This window comes from Xenopus laevis, chromosome 2L (genome assembly GCF_017654675.1).
Source record: "Xenopus laevis strain J_2021 chromosome 2L, Xenopus_laevis_v10.1, whole genome shotgun sequence".
NCBI classification, from domain to species: domain Eukaryota; kingdom Metazoa; phylum Chordata; class Amphibia; order Anura; family Pipidae; genus Xenopus; species Xenopus laevis.
Genome location: NC_054373.1, coordinates 45,180,629 through 45,197,210, shown reverse-complemented (window position 1 = coordinate 45,197,210; position 16,582 = coordinate 45,180,629). Strand labels below are relative to the sequence as shown.

At 37.1% G+C, this 16,582-nt stretch overlaps 1 protein-coding gene across 1 annotated transcript in view; it reads right to left on the bottom strand.

The window, feature by feature from the left end:
- Positions 1-16,582, bottom strand: part of phex.L (phosphate regulating endopeptidase homolog X-linked L homeolog) — a 151,071-nt gene that overhangs the window by 115,806 nt on the left and 18,683 nt on the right. Inside the window, exons 2-3 of the mRNA XM_018246265.2 lie at positions 16,104-16,169; positions 10,211-10,372 (exon numbers count right to left, since the gene is read on the bottom strand). Coding sequence (XP_018101754.1) covers positions 10,211-10,372; positions 16,104-16,169 — 228 coding nt within the window. The remainder of the gene's footprint in view (positions 1-10,210; positions 10,373-16,103; positions 16,170-16,582) is intronic.

The following is a 16,582-nucleotide window of genomic DNA, read 5'->3' as shown; positions in this document are numbered from 1 at the left end:
TCTTATAACACACTTGTTTAAACTTCTGATATTAACTGAGCTTTATTTACATTATTCTTACACATTATTCTCTGCCTCAGCGGAGGTTACCATCTATACTCCTTTATTGTTAACAGACACTATATATTTATCAGGAGCCAATAAACCTGATTGTATGTTTTTTTTTTTTAATTGTTGTACCCAAAGGAAATCCACGCAGACAACATACAAACTCATGCCTGGACTGGAATCAAATCTAGGACCCCAGCGCTGCAAGGCAGCATTGCTAACCATTGGGCCACTAAATAACAGACAATGCTTGGGACTTTCCATATCTTTCTGTAATTTGGATCACCACACCTTAAAGGAATTGTTCAGTGTAAAAACAAAAACTGGGTAAATAGATAGGCTGTGCAAAATAAAAAATGTTTCTAATATAGTTAGTTAGCCAAAAATGTAATGTATAAAGGCTGGAGAGATTTGATGTATAACAAGTCAGTCAGAACACTACTTCCTGCTTTTCAGCTCTCTTGGTTTACACTGACTGGTTACCCTGGTTACCAGGTAGTAACCAATCAGAGACTTGAGGGGGGGCACATGGGTCATATCTGTTGCTTTTGAATCTGAGCTGAATGTTGAGGATCAATTACATACTCACTGAACAGAAATGTACCATGTGGCCCCCCTTCAAGTCGCTGACTAACTCAGAGTTATAGAGCTGAAAAGCAGGAAGTTGGATTCTGGCTGTTTTATTAGACATCTGTTCACTCCAGTCTTTATACATTACATTTTTGGCTAACTAACTATATTAGAAACATTTTTTATTTTGCACAGCCTATCTATTTACACAGTTTTTATTTTCACACTGAACTGTTCCTTTAAGTCTGCTATAAATTATTTAAACATTAAATAAACCCTATAGGATTGTTTTGCCACCAAAATGGATTCATGCAAAAGGGAAATCATGAAAAAAGTGGAATTATTTTTTAAAATGTCCTTCCTATTATTTAGAGCTTTTTGGATATCTGTTTTCTGGATAAGAGATCCCATACCTGAACAGCAAGATAGTTAAAATGTTTGTGTTCATTAATAATAATTGCCAGCTCACCATAATATCCAGGGACTCCCCAGTAAAATGTTGTCCACAGAAATGTTTAAAATGTATTTCAGTGGTCTTATTATCACTCTCAGTTCTTGTACAGGTATGGGGTCCATTATCCTGAAACCCATTATCCAGAAAGCTCTGAATTATGGAAAGGATGTCTCCCATAGGCTCCATTTTATTCAAATAATACAATTTTTTAAAAATTATTTTCTTTTTCTCTGTAATAATAAAACAGTACCTTGTACTTGATCCAAACTAAGATATAATTAATTCCTATTGGAAGCAAAACCATCTTATTGGCTTTATTTAATGTTTACATGATTTTCTAGTAGCCTTCCTGGTAACAGATCTTTCCGTGATTTGGATCTCAATACCTTAAGGGGCAAATTTACTAAAGGGCGAAGCAGGCTATTGCTAGCGAAATTTGCCAAATGACACTTCACAGGGACATTGCCAATTTACTAACAGGCATAGAGGACAATTTGCTAGTGAAAGAGCTCAGCGCTAACGAAGTTTGGCACCCTTTCGCCAACGAATTTTCACTCAGGTGAACGATCATTACTCTGCAAATTCATCAAAGTGCAACGTTTCCACTACATTACCCATTTCGTCAGAGTCTGCTTCTGATAAGGTGAAGCTACATCTTCCTCAATTTTATGTAAGTGACATCATATCCTGTATCATATCCTGACGTTTTTTTCATATTTTAAAGTGGGATTATGTTTAAAATTTGTAATTTAAATATATTTTTAATTTTTTTAAACCATTTGAGGGTCGTGACACAAAGGATCTCTTTTGTCTTTATTTTGCTTCCTTGGACAGTTTTAATAATAAGTGGCCACTTCCAGCAATTTCTCCAACAATAAAGACATATACATGACCTGTATGTACCAGCCCTTTTTAAATTGACCTAAGCGTAAGTGTGTTAATGAAGTTTCACTAGGCAGAAAAAAAAGTTTGCTATGAAATGCTTGCGCTGACGAATTTTTGCTGTCGACACTTCTACAGCGTTCATCTGCGAGACACAACTTCACATTTTGATGAATTAGGGGCAGATTTATCAAGGGTCAAATTTGTGGAAAATACTTTGAAATTCGACCATCAAATTGGATTACTTCGACTTCAAACGACGAAGTCGAAGTTTTTTTTAATCTAATTTGGCCAAATTCGGTTGAATAAAAAATCATTCAATCGTACAATGAAATCGTTCGAATCGAACGATTCGAGCGATTTCACTGATCAATCGATCGAATGATTTTATTTTGACTTCTAAAAACGTAGCCAAATGTTGGCTATGGGTTCTACGGGGTCCCCATAGGCTAACATAGCAATTTGGCAGGTTTAAGATGGCGAAGTATCGAAGTCAAACTTTATTAAAGAAACAGTTCTTTGATTTTCGAAGTCAAACTTTTTGAAGAATTTAGGCCTATTCGATGGTCGAAGTACCTAAAAAATAGTTTGAAATTCAAAGTTTTTAACTTCGAAAATTCACTTCGACCCTTAGTAATTCTGCCCCTTAGTGTATGCTCTGTGAATTAACGTCTGACAAAGTTGCACACAGTGTGGCGGAGCCTTCCAAGGCAAAAATTCGCCCTTTAGTAAATTCCTCCCTAAGTCTACTAGAAAATCATGTAAATATTAAATAAATCCTATGGGCTATTAAGGACTAATTATACCTTAGTTGGGATAAAGTACAAGGTACTGTTTTATTATTACAGAGAAAAAAATCAATTTAAAAAATTTGGATTATTTGGATAAAATTCTAATGTCTAAGAGAGACAGCCTTTCCATAATTCGTAGCTTTCTGGATAACATGTTTCTGGATAACGGATTGCATACTTGTAGTTGGCCTAAAGGCCAAGAACCTAATTGCCCCTTCAAATTATTTTTAAATGTTGGTAGTTATGTGTTAAATTACAGTTTTGTGTTATATAAACATTCCATTATCTGTTTGTTCCAATTTTAATACATTTCATAATAAAGCAACAAAATCCAGGCTTTTAAAATGCTGTTTTACTAAACTTTTCAACAATTCTGAACAAATAAGGCCGACCCACAAGTCTCCAGAGATCGTTTTAGTTGATGTTTTTGGCTAAATGCAGTGATAAAGCCTAAGAATGTTGGATGGAGTATAGAAGTTGGCTCTTGTGGTTAAAGCTGTGATCCAAAAGAATAGGAACTGAATGTGCTTCACACAAAGCATTAATAATCATAATTCATAATCATAAATCAGATCAATCCTGTGCAATTACTTATATATTTAACATTGGCATTGATATGTTTATTTGACCTCTTATGCCTGTTGGTGTTAATAATGCATTAAAGTGATAATCTTTTATACTGATGTATTACACACATATATGGTACAGGTATGGGATCTTTTGTCCAGAAACCTCTGAATTACGGAAACTTTCATTTTATCCAAATAATCCAGATTTTTAAAACTGATTAACTTTTTCTCTAATACTTGATCCAAACTAAGATACAATTAATCCTTATTGGAAGCAAAACCAGCCTATTGGGTTTATTTAATATTTACATGATTTTCTAGTAGACTTAAGGTATGAAGATCCAAATTACAGAAAGATCTCGGAAAGATCCGGAAAACCCAGGTTCTGAGCATTCTGGATAATAGGTTACAAAATTGAAATTTTTTTTCCCTGGTTTCGAATGGGTTTCTGTAGTCCTGTTAAGCTTTGTATGGTACCCAAAAAGCCATATTTTTGTCTGTAAAAAAATAGTGCAAAACATTAAATCCACCTCTATTTGTTTTGCACTTTAACTTTATTCTCAACTTGCATTTTCCAGTGATTTGGGGCATAACTACAGAGAAAACAGACCCTATGGCTGCGGGGGGGCAGGAGGTATAGGGGGGGAATTTTTGAAGTAAAAAAGTTCAAAATTCGAAATAATTTTTTGGATACTTCGACCATCGGATAGGATACTACGACTTTGAATTTTACTTCGAATTTGATTCGAAGTAAAAATCGTTCAATATTTGACCATTCGATAATCGAAGTCTCTTTAAAAAAAACTTTGACTTCAATAGTTCGCCAAATTAAACCTGCCGACGTGCTATGTTAGCCTATGGGGACCTTCTAATGCATTTTTCTACGTTTTTTGTAGTCAAAATAAAATCGTTCGATCGATCGATGAAATCGTATAACGCAAACCGGTCAAATTCGGTAAAAAAACTTCGACTTCGATATTCAAAGTCAAAGTATAGCCATTCAATGGTCGAATTTCAAAGTATATTTCACTTCGAAATTCGACTTTTGATAAATCTGCCTCTTAACTCTTGTTTGCAGAACTTATGCTATCTACAATATTGCAAGACCAGACAGGTGTATTGCTCAGTTGTAAATACAGGTATGAGATCCAGTATCCGGAAACCCATTATCCAGAAAGTTCCAAATTACAGAAAGGCCGTCTCCCGTAGACTCCATTATAATCAAAAAATGATTTCCTTTTTCTCTGTAATAATAAACCAGTACCTTGTACTTGATGCAAACTAATATATAATTAATCCTTATTGGAAGCAAAACCAGCCAATTGGGTTTATTTAATGTTTACAGGAGTTTCTAATAGACCTAAGGTATGAAGATCCAAATTACAGAAAGATCCGTTATCCGTAAAGCCCCAGGTCCCCAGCATTCTGGATAACAGGTCTGATACCTGTATAGGCATTGTGTTCACTTCGGTGCTAAACATTTGCAGTGTTGAAGGGGCCCTTTGCATTAACTTTTAGTATGATGTAGAGAGTGTTATTCTGAGACAATTTACAATTGGTTTTTATTTTTTATTATTTCGGGTTTTTGAATTTAGCTTTTTATTCAGCAGCTCTCTGGTTGCTAGGGTCCAAATTACCCTAACAACCATGCATTGATTTGAATAAGAGACTGGAATATGAATAGGAGAGGCCTGAATATAAAGTGGAGTAATACAAATTAGCAATAACAATACATTTGTAACCTTACAGAGCATTTATTTTTTTAGACCCCAATTTGAAAGCTGAAAAGAGTCAGAAGAAGGCAATTAATTCAAAAACTATTTAAAAAAAAAAGGAATTAGAATTAGCCGTTTTATAACATACTGAAAGTTAACGGAAACATAATGGACTTTAATTTACACAATGCATTTTGATAAATGGCCACCTAGGTATATTAATCAGTGTATATAAATCAACTTTAGGGGTAATTTATTTACAGCAAACACTTTTGCTTAACCGGAAGAGCCTTTCTGTTCAGGGTTTGGCTGTACTCTGCATCTCAGACCAGATAGAAAATGGAGGACATATGCCATGTTTTCTGACCTTTGTACCCTGCACTGCATTTCAAAGAATTATTCCAAAATGGAATCTTATTCTTATAAAGCAACTCTTTCTTCAGGGGTTCTTGAGTGGTTCCCCATCCATCACCAAAGGCAATGTGACTGCTACAGTTCTACCAGGTGTATCAGAGATAGTTTAAGCAACTCCTAAACTCTGGAAGCAAATGATCTATTTTTTTAGTTGCCCCATTTAAACATACAGTACATGCAGTAAAAGCAAACATGGACTGAAGGCAATAAATGCAGCCAGTGTGCTAAGGATAAACATTAGCAAATGACCCAGAAACATGGAAAGTATCACAATCAGTATGTAAACAACAGTAAGTGGAGTGTTTGGCCCATTGCAGCATTAATGTCACAGGCCTGGCCAACCACAGAAGCCATAAGATAAACAACCCAGTCATATACATAATATGTTGTGTCTATATATGAAATATGTTTGATAGCATCTGTGTTTATGTATGGCCACTCCATTTATTTTCATTCTCCGGCTTTGCTCTTACATCTGGTGCCTGTTATATAAATTGATTGTAATATGTTCATAACTGTGTTTGCTTTCTATGAGAATATAGCTGTTTAACATACAGTTTGGAATGCTTGTGTATGCTATGTCATTGCTTGTCTCCTACTGTACAACAACTATGTGCTTTTCTGCCATTTGAATATATCTGAGACCCTGTAAATACATGGAAAATACTTTCTAATGTATTTTTGATTAATGCACGTGTGATCTCTCATCATGGCAGTTGTGTTTATCTTAAAAAAAGATGGAAGGAATGATTAAGCAGTAAATATAGATTTGATTGGAAGGAGAACAGAATTCTACACAATACACGATACCCCACGATATGTGGCAATAAGGCAAGGAAGCAATCTTATTTACAAATGTAGAATTCTGTGCAATTCTGACATTTTTTTTATTCTTGGGTGATGCAAATGAAGTGCTGTGATTGGCTATTGGTAGCCCCTATGTGGACTTGCAGCCAACAGGAAGCTCTGCTTGGCAAAACACCTGGTTTTTATGCAACCAAAACGTGTCTCCAAGACAGGAATTGAAAAATAAGCACCGGCTTTGAGGCCACTGGGAGCAACATCCAAGGGGGTTGGGGAGCAATATGTTGCTCACAAGCACTGGATGGGGATCACTGAGCTAACTACAACACAAGGCTGGTGTTAGTTGTAGGGTTTCATTGTGTCCAAAGGTGCAATTGCATGCAATTTATTAGGGCAGACTTAATGGCTTCATGTATAGGTACAACGTGTTTTTAAAATCTCTCAAAACACACTCAATGTTGTGTCCATTTAATGGTTTCTACATGCACTTGCTTTTGTAAATGAGCCCTAAGTAGTGATAGGTGAATTTGTCCGGTTTCTGTTCACTGAAAAATGTGCAAATTTACAGCAAAATTTGCGAAACATCGTAAAATTTGCAAAATGCAGATTTTGACGCCCCAGTTAATTTTTATATGTGCGCCTATTTTGTCCAAATGCATTAAAGTCAATGGGCTTCTAAATAAACAAATTTTTTTGATGCTGCGTTTTTTTTTGTGTGGCGAATTTTTGCCACAGTTTTGCTAATTTATTCGCTGGGGTCGAAACGCGGAAATTCCCCGCAAATTCAAGCCTGCCGAATGTATTCGCCAATCACTAGCCCTAAGGTCTTTCTCCTGGCTCCCTCTCATAGTGTACATTGGTGTACAGGAACTGTGGTAGGCAAGCTCAAGAAAAGTCCAAACTAGGTTTTGGCCCATCAATAAGGATTAGCCTGCACAGAGTTAGATTCACTGCTGGGACATTAAACATAGAGGCAATGTAGTTACAGCTTGCTTTAACTTGGTGCAAAATCTCATGATGACATCACTGGAGTCACCAGGTTGGGATTTTTTTTCTAAAGACACTAGTCAGCAGAACCCTCTGCCCCTCACCCCTAGACAAGCTCCAACAGATACATTTGTGAGACAGAAGATTCTTAGTTTTTCTTTTAATTTTCTTTAAATTTTTTAGGCTAACAGGTTTGGGAAGTCTAAAGGTGGCCATACACGGGCAGATAAAGCTGCCGATATCGGTCGTTTGGACCGATTTGACAGCTTATCTGCCCGTGTATGGGGGCTTCCGACGGGTCTTCCCGATCGATATCTGGCCACGATATCGATCGGGAAGGTTGGATTTTTACCCGACCGACCCGTCGGAGCCGCTTGGAAAGATCCGCTTGGAAAGATCCGCTCGTTTGGCGATGTCGCCAAACGAGCGGATCTTGGAGTCTATGGCCAGCTTTAGCCTCCCCAAGCCTTAATGAAAATCTGCCTATGATTACGTGTACTAGGCGGGCATGATACTGGGAACACCACCATGGGAACCCATGAAGTCACAAGGGGGCCCTTGACTTTGTGGGAAACCCCAGTCCAACGCTGATTACATGGAAGGTAATACTAAAGCATCAATAAATGAATGCTGGAATATTTCATCACAAGGAGCAGTAGAGTTGACTATTACATTGAAATTCAATCTTCCTCTCTCCAGCTCATCACTTCAACTGAATTCCATCTCTTGTTCTCCAAGTATTCGATCAGTACATCAGCTGACAAACTTACTTACATCTACAAAACATTCAGTTCCTTTAGGATCCCCAGTGACTTGTGGTCTGTGTGGATTAGAACTATAAATGACATTCCTATAAATTAAGCAAACCTGTTTGAGCATTCTACGTCCATGACCTATGTTGTCCTATAATGTAAAATATCCCACAGAGATTTTCTCAGAAAGCAAGCTGGTTTGGGGAGAAAGAGAACATCTCTGTCGTACAGAATTAATATTACATACAAGTTACTTTAACAGATGTAAGTCAAATTCTGAGAATCCAGCTGACTTCTTATGTGACAAAACCCCTCAGACCATTTGGGATTTAAGAGCTTAATTGATCCTACATCCTGCATTCGTATTATCGCATGTTGCTGGGTGACTTGGTTTTCTCCTCTTTTCCCATGGAAAACAAACCCAGATATCTTTCCCGTTACATTTCTCTTGTCCTACATGAAATATAATTCTTGGGCTACACAATTCAACTCTAATTTCCAACCTCTATTCTATGGGGATTATTTATGAACGGAAAAAAACACACACTTAGGGGTTATTTACTAAACTCAGAATACTGAAAATCCGAACCGCTAAAATTGGAATTTTAAAAAAACACTTTTTCTTTTTCAGTATTTATTATACCCCGAGGATGGAAAAAGTCAATATCCGAAAATCCGCATCTCACGCCTGCCAAGGTTGCATAAAAGTCAATGAGAAAAGTCACAAAGATTTTTTGATCTGTGCTGGTTTTCGGGGTTTCAGGCAAAAATCTAGAAAAATCTGAGTTTTCGAGTGGAAATTCCTGAAAAATGCGGACTTTGATAAATAACCCTCTTTAGATTTAATTAACAAAGTGCAGGGCAGGGTGCAAAGTGCAAAGAACAGATACACCCCCACCCCCATGAATAATATGAAATAATAATCTGATGGATTATTATTTGAAAACACAAGCATGTATAAACTATAAACGCTGGGCAAGTATTCTTAAATAGTGATGGGCGAATAAATTTGCTGGGCATGGATCGCCACCACGAAACTGCGGCGAAAATTCACAAGTGAAAAGTCCGCCGTGACAAAAAAAAAATTGTTGTGCATCAAATTGCCTCGCGTCAAAATTATTCGGACGCCGATTGACTTTAATGTAAAATACAAATACAGAAAAATACAACAAAATAGTCGCACGTAAAAAAATTGTCACTCGTGTCAAAATTGTCGTGCGAAGCCAAACACCACAGATTCGCCCGTCACTATTCTTAAAGTTTCAAAAGGAACTTGCTGTGGGATGGGTACTGTTTTAGGGCCATGGCTGACAGGGAGATTTGTTGCCCACCATAAAAATGTACGACTGTGGGAGACAAATTTCCCAAAAATTATTCTCCACCGGCAATAATTAAAATTGCTGGTGGCAAAACCTACACATCCCAAAGTCACCCAAACTTTCCTCGCAAGGCAACTTTGAAAGAACAAAGCAGCGCGTAGGTTTTACCATCAGCAGTTTCCGTGGAGAAGAATTTTCGGGAGATTTGCCACCCGCAGTCGTGCATTTTTATTGCGGGTGAAAAATCTCCTTGTCGCCAATCACCTATAATGCAGTTGCTGGATGTTATTCTTTTATTTTCTATGCACAAACAAGATGATCGATTTTACTAAACTCTTAGAGGGGGTATTTACTAAATCTCAAATGAATCTAATTTTTTCATTAAAACAAAGTCAACCTAACTCCCATCCACAAATTTACTAATAATTTCTTCTTGAGAAAGTCGTTGTGAAAAAACATTAATTTGAATCATACAACTTTTTCAAATTGACACTCGAATTTATCGGATTATCGAACAAAAACCAACCCAGATCACAATTTCTAGCAGCTTTGGGGTATAATACATCTATAAACATTTTAGTTTTACTCTTTAAAAACTCTACCAGAAAAACGTGAGGTTTTATACACAGGCCCCTTATTATTATTGGCTGATAGAAATGCAACCCTCTTTTATAAATACCCTATATCCTTTCAATACATTCCTTTTGTTTTTGTTTCTGTGACTTATATTTAAAAGCCTGCATCCATATATAAGCAAAATGAAAACTAGTGCCCAGCTTTATGGCTCTTCTTTTTTATTATTTCAAAGAAACAATCATTCTTCTTCAAAATCTCCTGGCCCTGTACAGGTATGAACAAAAGAATGCTGGTGACTGGCAGTGATTAGAGAAGGAAGGCAAATGTACCTTTAAGTTTAAGGTCCACATTAGCTCTCAGCCAGGGGTAAATTCCATAGTTTGACATGTCATCAGGTATAGGATTTTCTTCTATCCATCCCCCACAGGCATACTCGAAGAAGTCCTCACAAGGGTCTATAGAAAGGTTCATTTTGGATCGAATACTTGCAGCTGTAAGAATATCACATATGTTATTGCTAGTATTATGTAGCTATTAATATCCTTTAAGTCAAGGCTGACCAAAATGGAATATTTAGAGGGGCCCCTTCCGGTCCAAAGCATAATAAAAATAAGTAACAGAAATCACATTTAGGGCAATGATGCAAAGACATGTAAGATTACTGTACTTCTTTAGAAATGTGATAATATAAACAACCACTGGCAGTCACTTCTCCTTCATACTCAGTGCTGCTGCCAGTAGGCACACGGCCCAGGGTATATTCAATTACGTCATTATAGATTATTGTCAGTGGCGAAACTAGATGTTATTGGGACCCACAGCAAATTGTTTTACTAATATATATTGAAATTGCTCATTTATTAGGGCCCCCTATACCTCCTGGGCCCCCCTGCAGTCTGCTTCCTCTGTAGTTACGCCCCTGATTACTGTTCCCACAATTTAATTATAGTAGGCCCCCCCAAACCCAGTTAACTTTATGATTACAGGGGTAGTTCAACTTGTTAGTATGTTACAAAAGGGCTAATTCTAAGCAACGTTTAAACTGGCCTTCATTTTTTCCTTTTTATAGTTTTTAAATTATTTGCCTTCTTCTGATTCTTTCCAGTTTTCAAATGGGGGTCACTGACCCCATTCAAAAACAAATGCACTGTAAGGCTACAAATGTATTGTTACTGTTACCTTTAATTACTCATCTTTCTATTCAGACCTCTCCTTTTCCAGTCTCTTATTCAAATCAATGCATGGTTGCTAGGGTAATTTGGACCATAGCAACCAGATTGCTGAAATCTCAAACTAGAGAGCTGCTGAATAAAAAGCTAAATAACTCAAAAATCAGAAAAAAATGAAAACCAATTGCAAGTTGTCTCAGAAGAGAGAGAGAGAGAGAGAGAGAGAGAGAGAGAGAGAGAGAATATTTGAAAAATCATTGACACAGCAAGTTGCTGGGCTGCCCTGGTTGCTAAAGGACTGCATTTAAATTAAACAGAATTTGTGCAGCACGTCTACTTGGATTTTCGAGAAATAATAGTTGGGTTTAGTTGTCTGTAGGGATGTCATTTTTGGAAATCATACAAATTTCATGCTATTTGTAAACACAATACAGGCTAGATACAAAACTCCATCACCACTGAGCTGTTGGAGGAATCCTGCGAGTTGTAGTTTTATAACATATGGAAAGGAGAAAATAGTCACGTTTATTCCCATTAACCATAAGGCCAATTGAGCATCTGCCCAGGGCCCACTAATTTGAGGGGGTGCACTGTGCAAATGTAATTTATTTGTCTCTAAATGCCCTTCTTACCCCCGCTGCTTTCTGTTTTGCTCATTGGGCCGTGTGTTTCACTGTGGAATGCACGGCCATCTTGGTGTTTCCTGCAGTGTATTCAGCAGACAGACAGACAGAGAGACAGAGCTTGCCAAGCAGCTGTGGGAGCACAAGGAGACAAGAAAACTTTGCTACTAGTAATCTGTTTGTGCATGTGTAAAGGTAATGTTTTCAATCTATCCACTGATCTTACTGGCATGTGTGAAGTTAATGGAGTGTTCATTGGAGATTTTTCTGTGATCTTACTGGCAATCTCAGATTGATGAATTGCGTATTGGCCATTTCTACGGTGATTATAATGGCACAGCTGGGGTTAATATACTGATTATCGATTCTTTAATAACTGTACTAGCATATCTGGGGTAATTATGCTGATTATTTATTATTAATGATGATATTAACCCCAGCCTGTAGTATTATGCTGGCACATTTAGGGTTAACATGCTTGTAATCCATTTTACTTTTGGGATTAAATTGGCAAATCTGGGGTTAATCTCATCATTATTCATTTTGCAGTAATGATACTGGCTTATCTGGGTTGTGTAGTAGTAAAAGTGGGCGCAACTTCAAAACACGCTGCACGTACAACACAGTAATGTGGACCCGCCATTTGGCTCTTTGCCCAAGGTCTTAAAACATTGATCCACGTCTTGCTTAGGGATTTACTGTACACACAGCCCCCTGGAGTCCGATCCAAATTTGTGTGAGGATTCAATTGTAATTAATTTGATTTACAAATACATTCCTGATCTTGTGATCTTTTCATTTTTAATGATTTTAGATTTTTGTCTTTCTCCGTGCATGCGGGGCCTAATAAAAAGAAGCATGTGTTTAGTGCATTGTGAGTGAGTCGATTACATATGAAGCCACATGATACGTCACTTATTTGGCATGTGATATCAGGGTGCAGCTCACACTGTAGGGGGTTCACATATGTTTTTGCTTGAAATGTTCTTTCCTAGTCTCTGTACTCCGTCCATGACCTCTCCATGTGGTTAGTGGGATTATCAGTACATCCAAGTATTTTTGCAGTTCTGCCATACAGTATAACTGATGTAAGCCAGCCTCTCCACCACTGCAAGCTTGGCAAGGCAGAAACACAACTGATTACATTTTAATGAGCAAAATAACCAGATTAGATTTGTACAATATAAAACAAGAGGTGCAGTCCAGGTTCATAGTGAGAATGCTTGCGGCTAAAACTAAACAGCTGCTCAAAGTTACAGAGAATTTCTGAAGGTTATGGGGAGCAGATCATTTGAAAAATCAGCTTTAATTAGCGATGTTATTGTTATGTTTCATGCTGAAAGTATTACCTTGGGACAAATGCAAGTTGTGAGCTGGATTTATTGCATTTAAATTAAATGTAATGTAACAAGTGTCCCGGAGTTTTTGTATGATACAGTAACATTACTCAAGGAAGGTATGACAAGTTACAATATGTTGCATAGTGTTTAATTATACGTGCATGGGACTAGTCAGAGCTACTCAGCCTATAGCAACACACTGTACATGAAGGCACATGATTTAGGCATTAGGCATTACACAAACTGCTTATTTCTAGTTAGTAGAGTACAAACCATCTTTTCCAGTAAATCCTCCTAAACTAGCAGACTTTATGGGACGGGAAAACTTGTTCTTATGCTATGAAGCAATTCTAATCTAATATTTTTTTGATTAAAAGATTAGTCAGGACAGATTATAATTTTGCTCATTTTGAACATAGATGTGTATTACCTTATTAGATGTATATATAGCGGAAGGGCAAGGGGATGCTAAAGTCTTAAAGAATAATAACAACAACCTGGTTTCCTCTAGCGATAACTAGAAAGCAGTTGCTAAACATTTATACTAGAAGAAAACGACTTAAAGGGCATGTAAAGTCTAAAATAGAATAAGGCTAGAAATGCTGTATTTTGTATACTAAATATACAGTAAACATGAACTTACTGCACCACAAGCCTAATCAAACAAATAATTTATGCTTTCAAAGTTGGCTACAGGAGGTCACCATCTTATAACTTTGTTAAACAACTTTGCAAGACTAAGACTGTGCACATGCTCAGTGTGGTCTGGGCTGCTTAGGAATTGTCATAAACAAAGCTGCTTGAGTTCTGCATGGCTGGGAAGTAAGGCGGGGGCTCCCCCTGCTGTTCATAAGTATGATTGTTTTCCTGCTCAGCAGTTAGGGACCATCTGACAATTCCTATCCACAGCAGTAAATGAAGGGAGAATTTCACTGCATACAGTCAGGTTTCTTATAAAAAAAAGGTACACATTTTTTAATTAAAGTATATTGGAGATAGGTTTCTTTATCATTAAAGAAAGTAAAAATGGGATTTTATTGCCCTTTAATGGATAAAGAGAGTCCTAATTTTAAAACCACATTTATACAAATACTTCCTGCTAGCCTTCTGTATATTAATTATCCTCAATGGGTCAAATGTAGAGGGATTGTCTGAGTGTCTGAGCCAGGAGTGTCAGAAATGGGTAATGCTAGGATTAGTTCAAGCAGAAGCTTTAACAAATGGAATGGAATGGAGCCAAACAAGAGAATACAGTGATACCTCTTTATACCACCACCTAGGGATGTAATTGTACCATAAAGAGACTCTGCAACTGCTGAAGGGCCATATAGAGGGCCCAGCTGACTAATAAGCATTTTCAATATATATTTATATATGTCATGTGTTTCATCTGTGTCTTATTAACAGAGCTTAGGGGGCCCTAAAATGAACTTGCTGTAGGGCCCACTAACTTCTAATTACGCCACTGGAACAGCCCTTAATTATTACCAGGTAACTGTTACAAATACACATGCAGTTAGTTCAGTTGAATGTCAAGCTTTTTATAAGACCATCATCTTCATCATTTTTAATAAAAGGCACAACATATATACAGTACCTTCAGTATGAATATAAATATATATATAGGGATCCAAGCTGGTGCACTCCTCAATGAAGCTATTAAATGCCTGGGTGCCGATAAAAACTTGCATATACTGTGTGAAAAAAGACCGCACTCACAGGACTTGTCATGAAAAAAAAGCAGCAGCCCTTGCGGCTTTTTTTTTCCATGACAAGTCCTGCGAGTGCGGTCTTTTTTCACACAGTATATATATATATATATATATATATATATATATATATATATATATATATTTCTTCGATGAGTATCCGCACTCCAAGGCAATGGATAAGTAGGGGTGCACGGTAATATTAGCATACAGCAAAAGTTTCCAGACCAGCACTCCCTTTTGGTGAAAATCAACAATCTTTTATTGTGACATGGTATCTTGTTCCAACGTTTCGATCCCAATAGGGATCTTTTTCAAGGAAAAAAAGATCCCTATTGGGATCGAAACGTTGGAACAAGATACCATGTCACAATAAAAGATTGTTGATTTTCACCAAAAGGGAGTGCTGGTCTGGAAACTTTTGCTATATATATATATATATATATATATATATATATATATATATATATATATAGCGTCCATGTTAGGCTGGCACTACTCGTGAGAAAAGTGTTTGGTGCCTGGGTGCTATCAGCAAAGTGAGTAAGGTCTTCAGATGCAAAAAAAATGAATCGGTGAAATTTATTGAAAATAAATAACTGACGTTTCGGCTAATCTTATAGCCTTTCTCAAAGTGCAATTCTGCACTGAAATCCATTTCTCAAAAGAGCAAACAGATTTTTTTATACTCAGTTTTGAAATCTGACATGGGGCTAGACATATTGTCAGTTTCCCCGCTGCCCCAGTCATGTGACTTGTGCTCTGATAATCTTTAGTCACTCTTTACTGCTGTACTGCAAATTGGTGTGATATCATCCCACCCCTCCCCCCCCCCAGCAGCCTAACAAAAGAACAATGGGAAGGTAACCAGATAGCAGCTCCCTAACACAAGATAACAGCTGCCTGGTAGATCTAAAAACAACACTCAATAGTAAAAGCCAAGTCCCACTGAGACTGATTTAGTTACATTAAGTAGGAGCAATAACAGCCTGCCAGAAAGTAGTTCCATCCTAAAGTGCAGGCGCAAGTCACATGACTGGAGGCAGCTGGGAAACTGACAATATTTCTAGCCCCATGTCAGATTTAAAAATATAAAAAAACCTGTTTGTTCTTTTGAAAAATGGATTTCAGTGCAGAATTCTGCTGGAGCAGCACTATTAACTGATGCATTTTGAAAAAAACATGTTTTCCCACGACAGTATCCCTTTAATGAAAATTGCAAATTTTACTTTAATTCCTTTTGAGGGTTTACATTTCTTGTAAACATGAGGGCAAAAAATATATTCGGCACAGCCCCATACATTGAGCCCATGTTAGAAAAGCGGTTATACTGCCCCTTTAACCTTAGAATTAGAATCCTAGAATTAGGATTATGACTTACCTGCTTCAATGCATTCTGGGGTTAAACAGTACTCTTCCTTTTGGAAGCTAATGAGTCCTTTACTGACTGAAAAAAGAACACAATGCAGAGACATTTATTAGTAATGGGTTTGCTATAAAACACCAAATACATAGATGAGTGAGTACAGTGTATTGCATAAGCATGTCTATTATACATCCACTCCCATGTGGAAAGACTTTCTTTCGTTTACATGTTCATAGAAACATCTGTTACTAATGTTCCATTCATGATACGTCATTTTACACTTTCATTTTAAACACATCCATTATACACATGCATTTAGTCTTTTTAACCTTGGGGTATTGCATGGGGTCCTGCTGTAGGTGCCTGCACTGGATTTGTTCTGCTTTTATGATTAGCTATTTCAGTATCACACACGTTTTACTCTCAGTCGAATATTATTTCTATTTTGGTAATTGCAGACGTTTCACATTTGCAGCAGATGTTCAAAGCCTTTA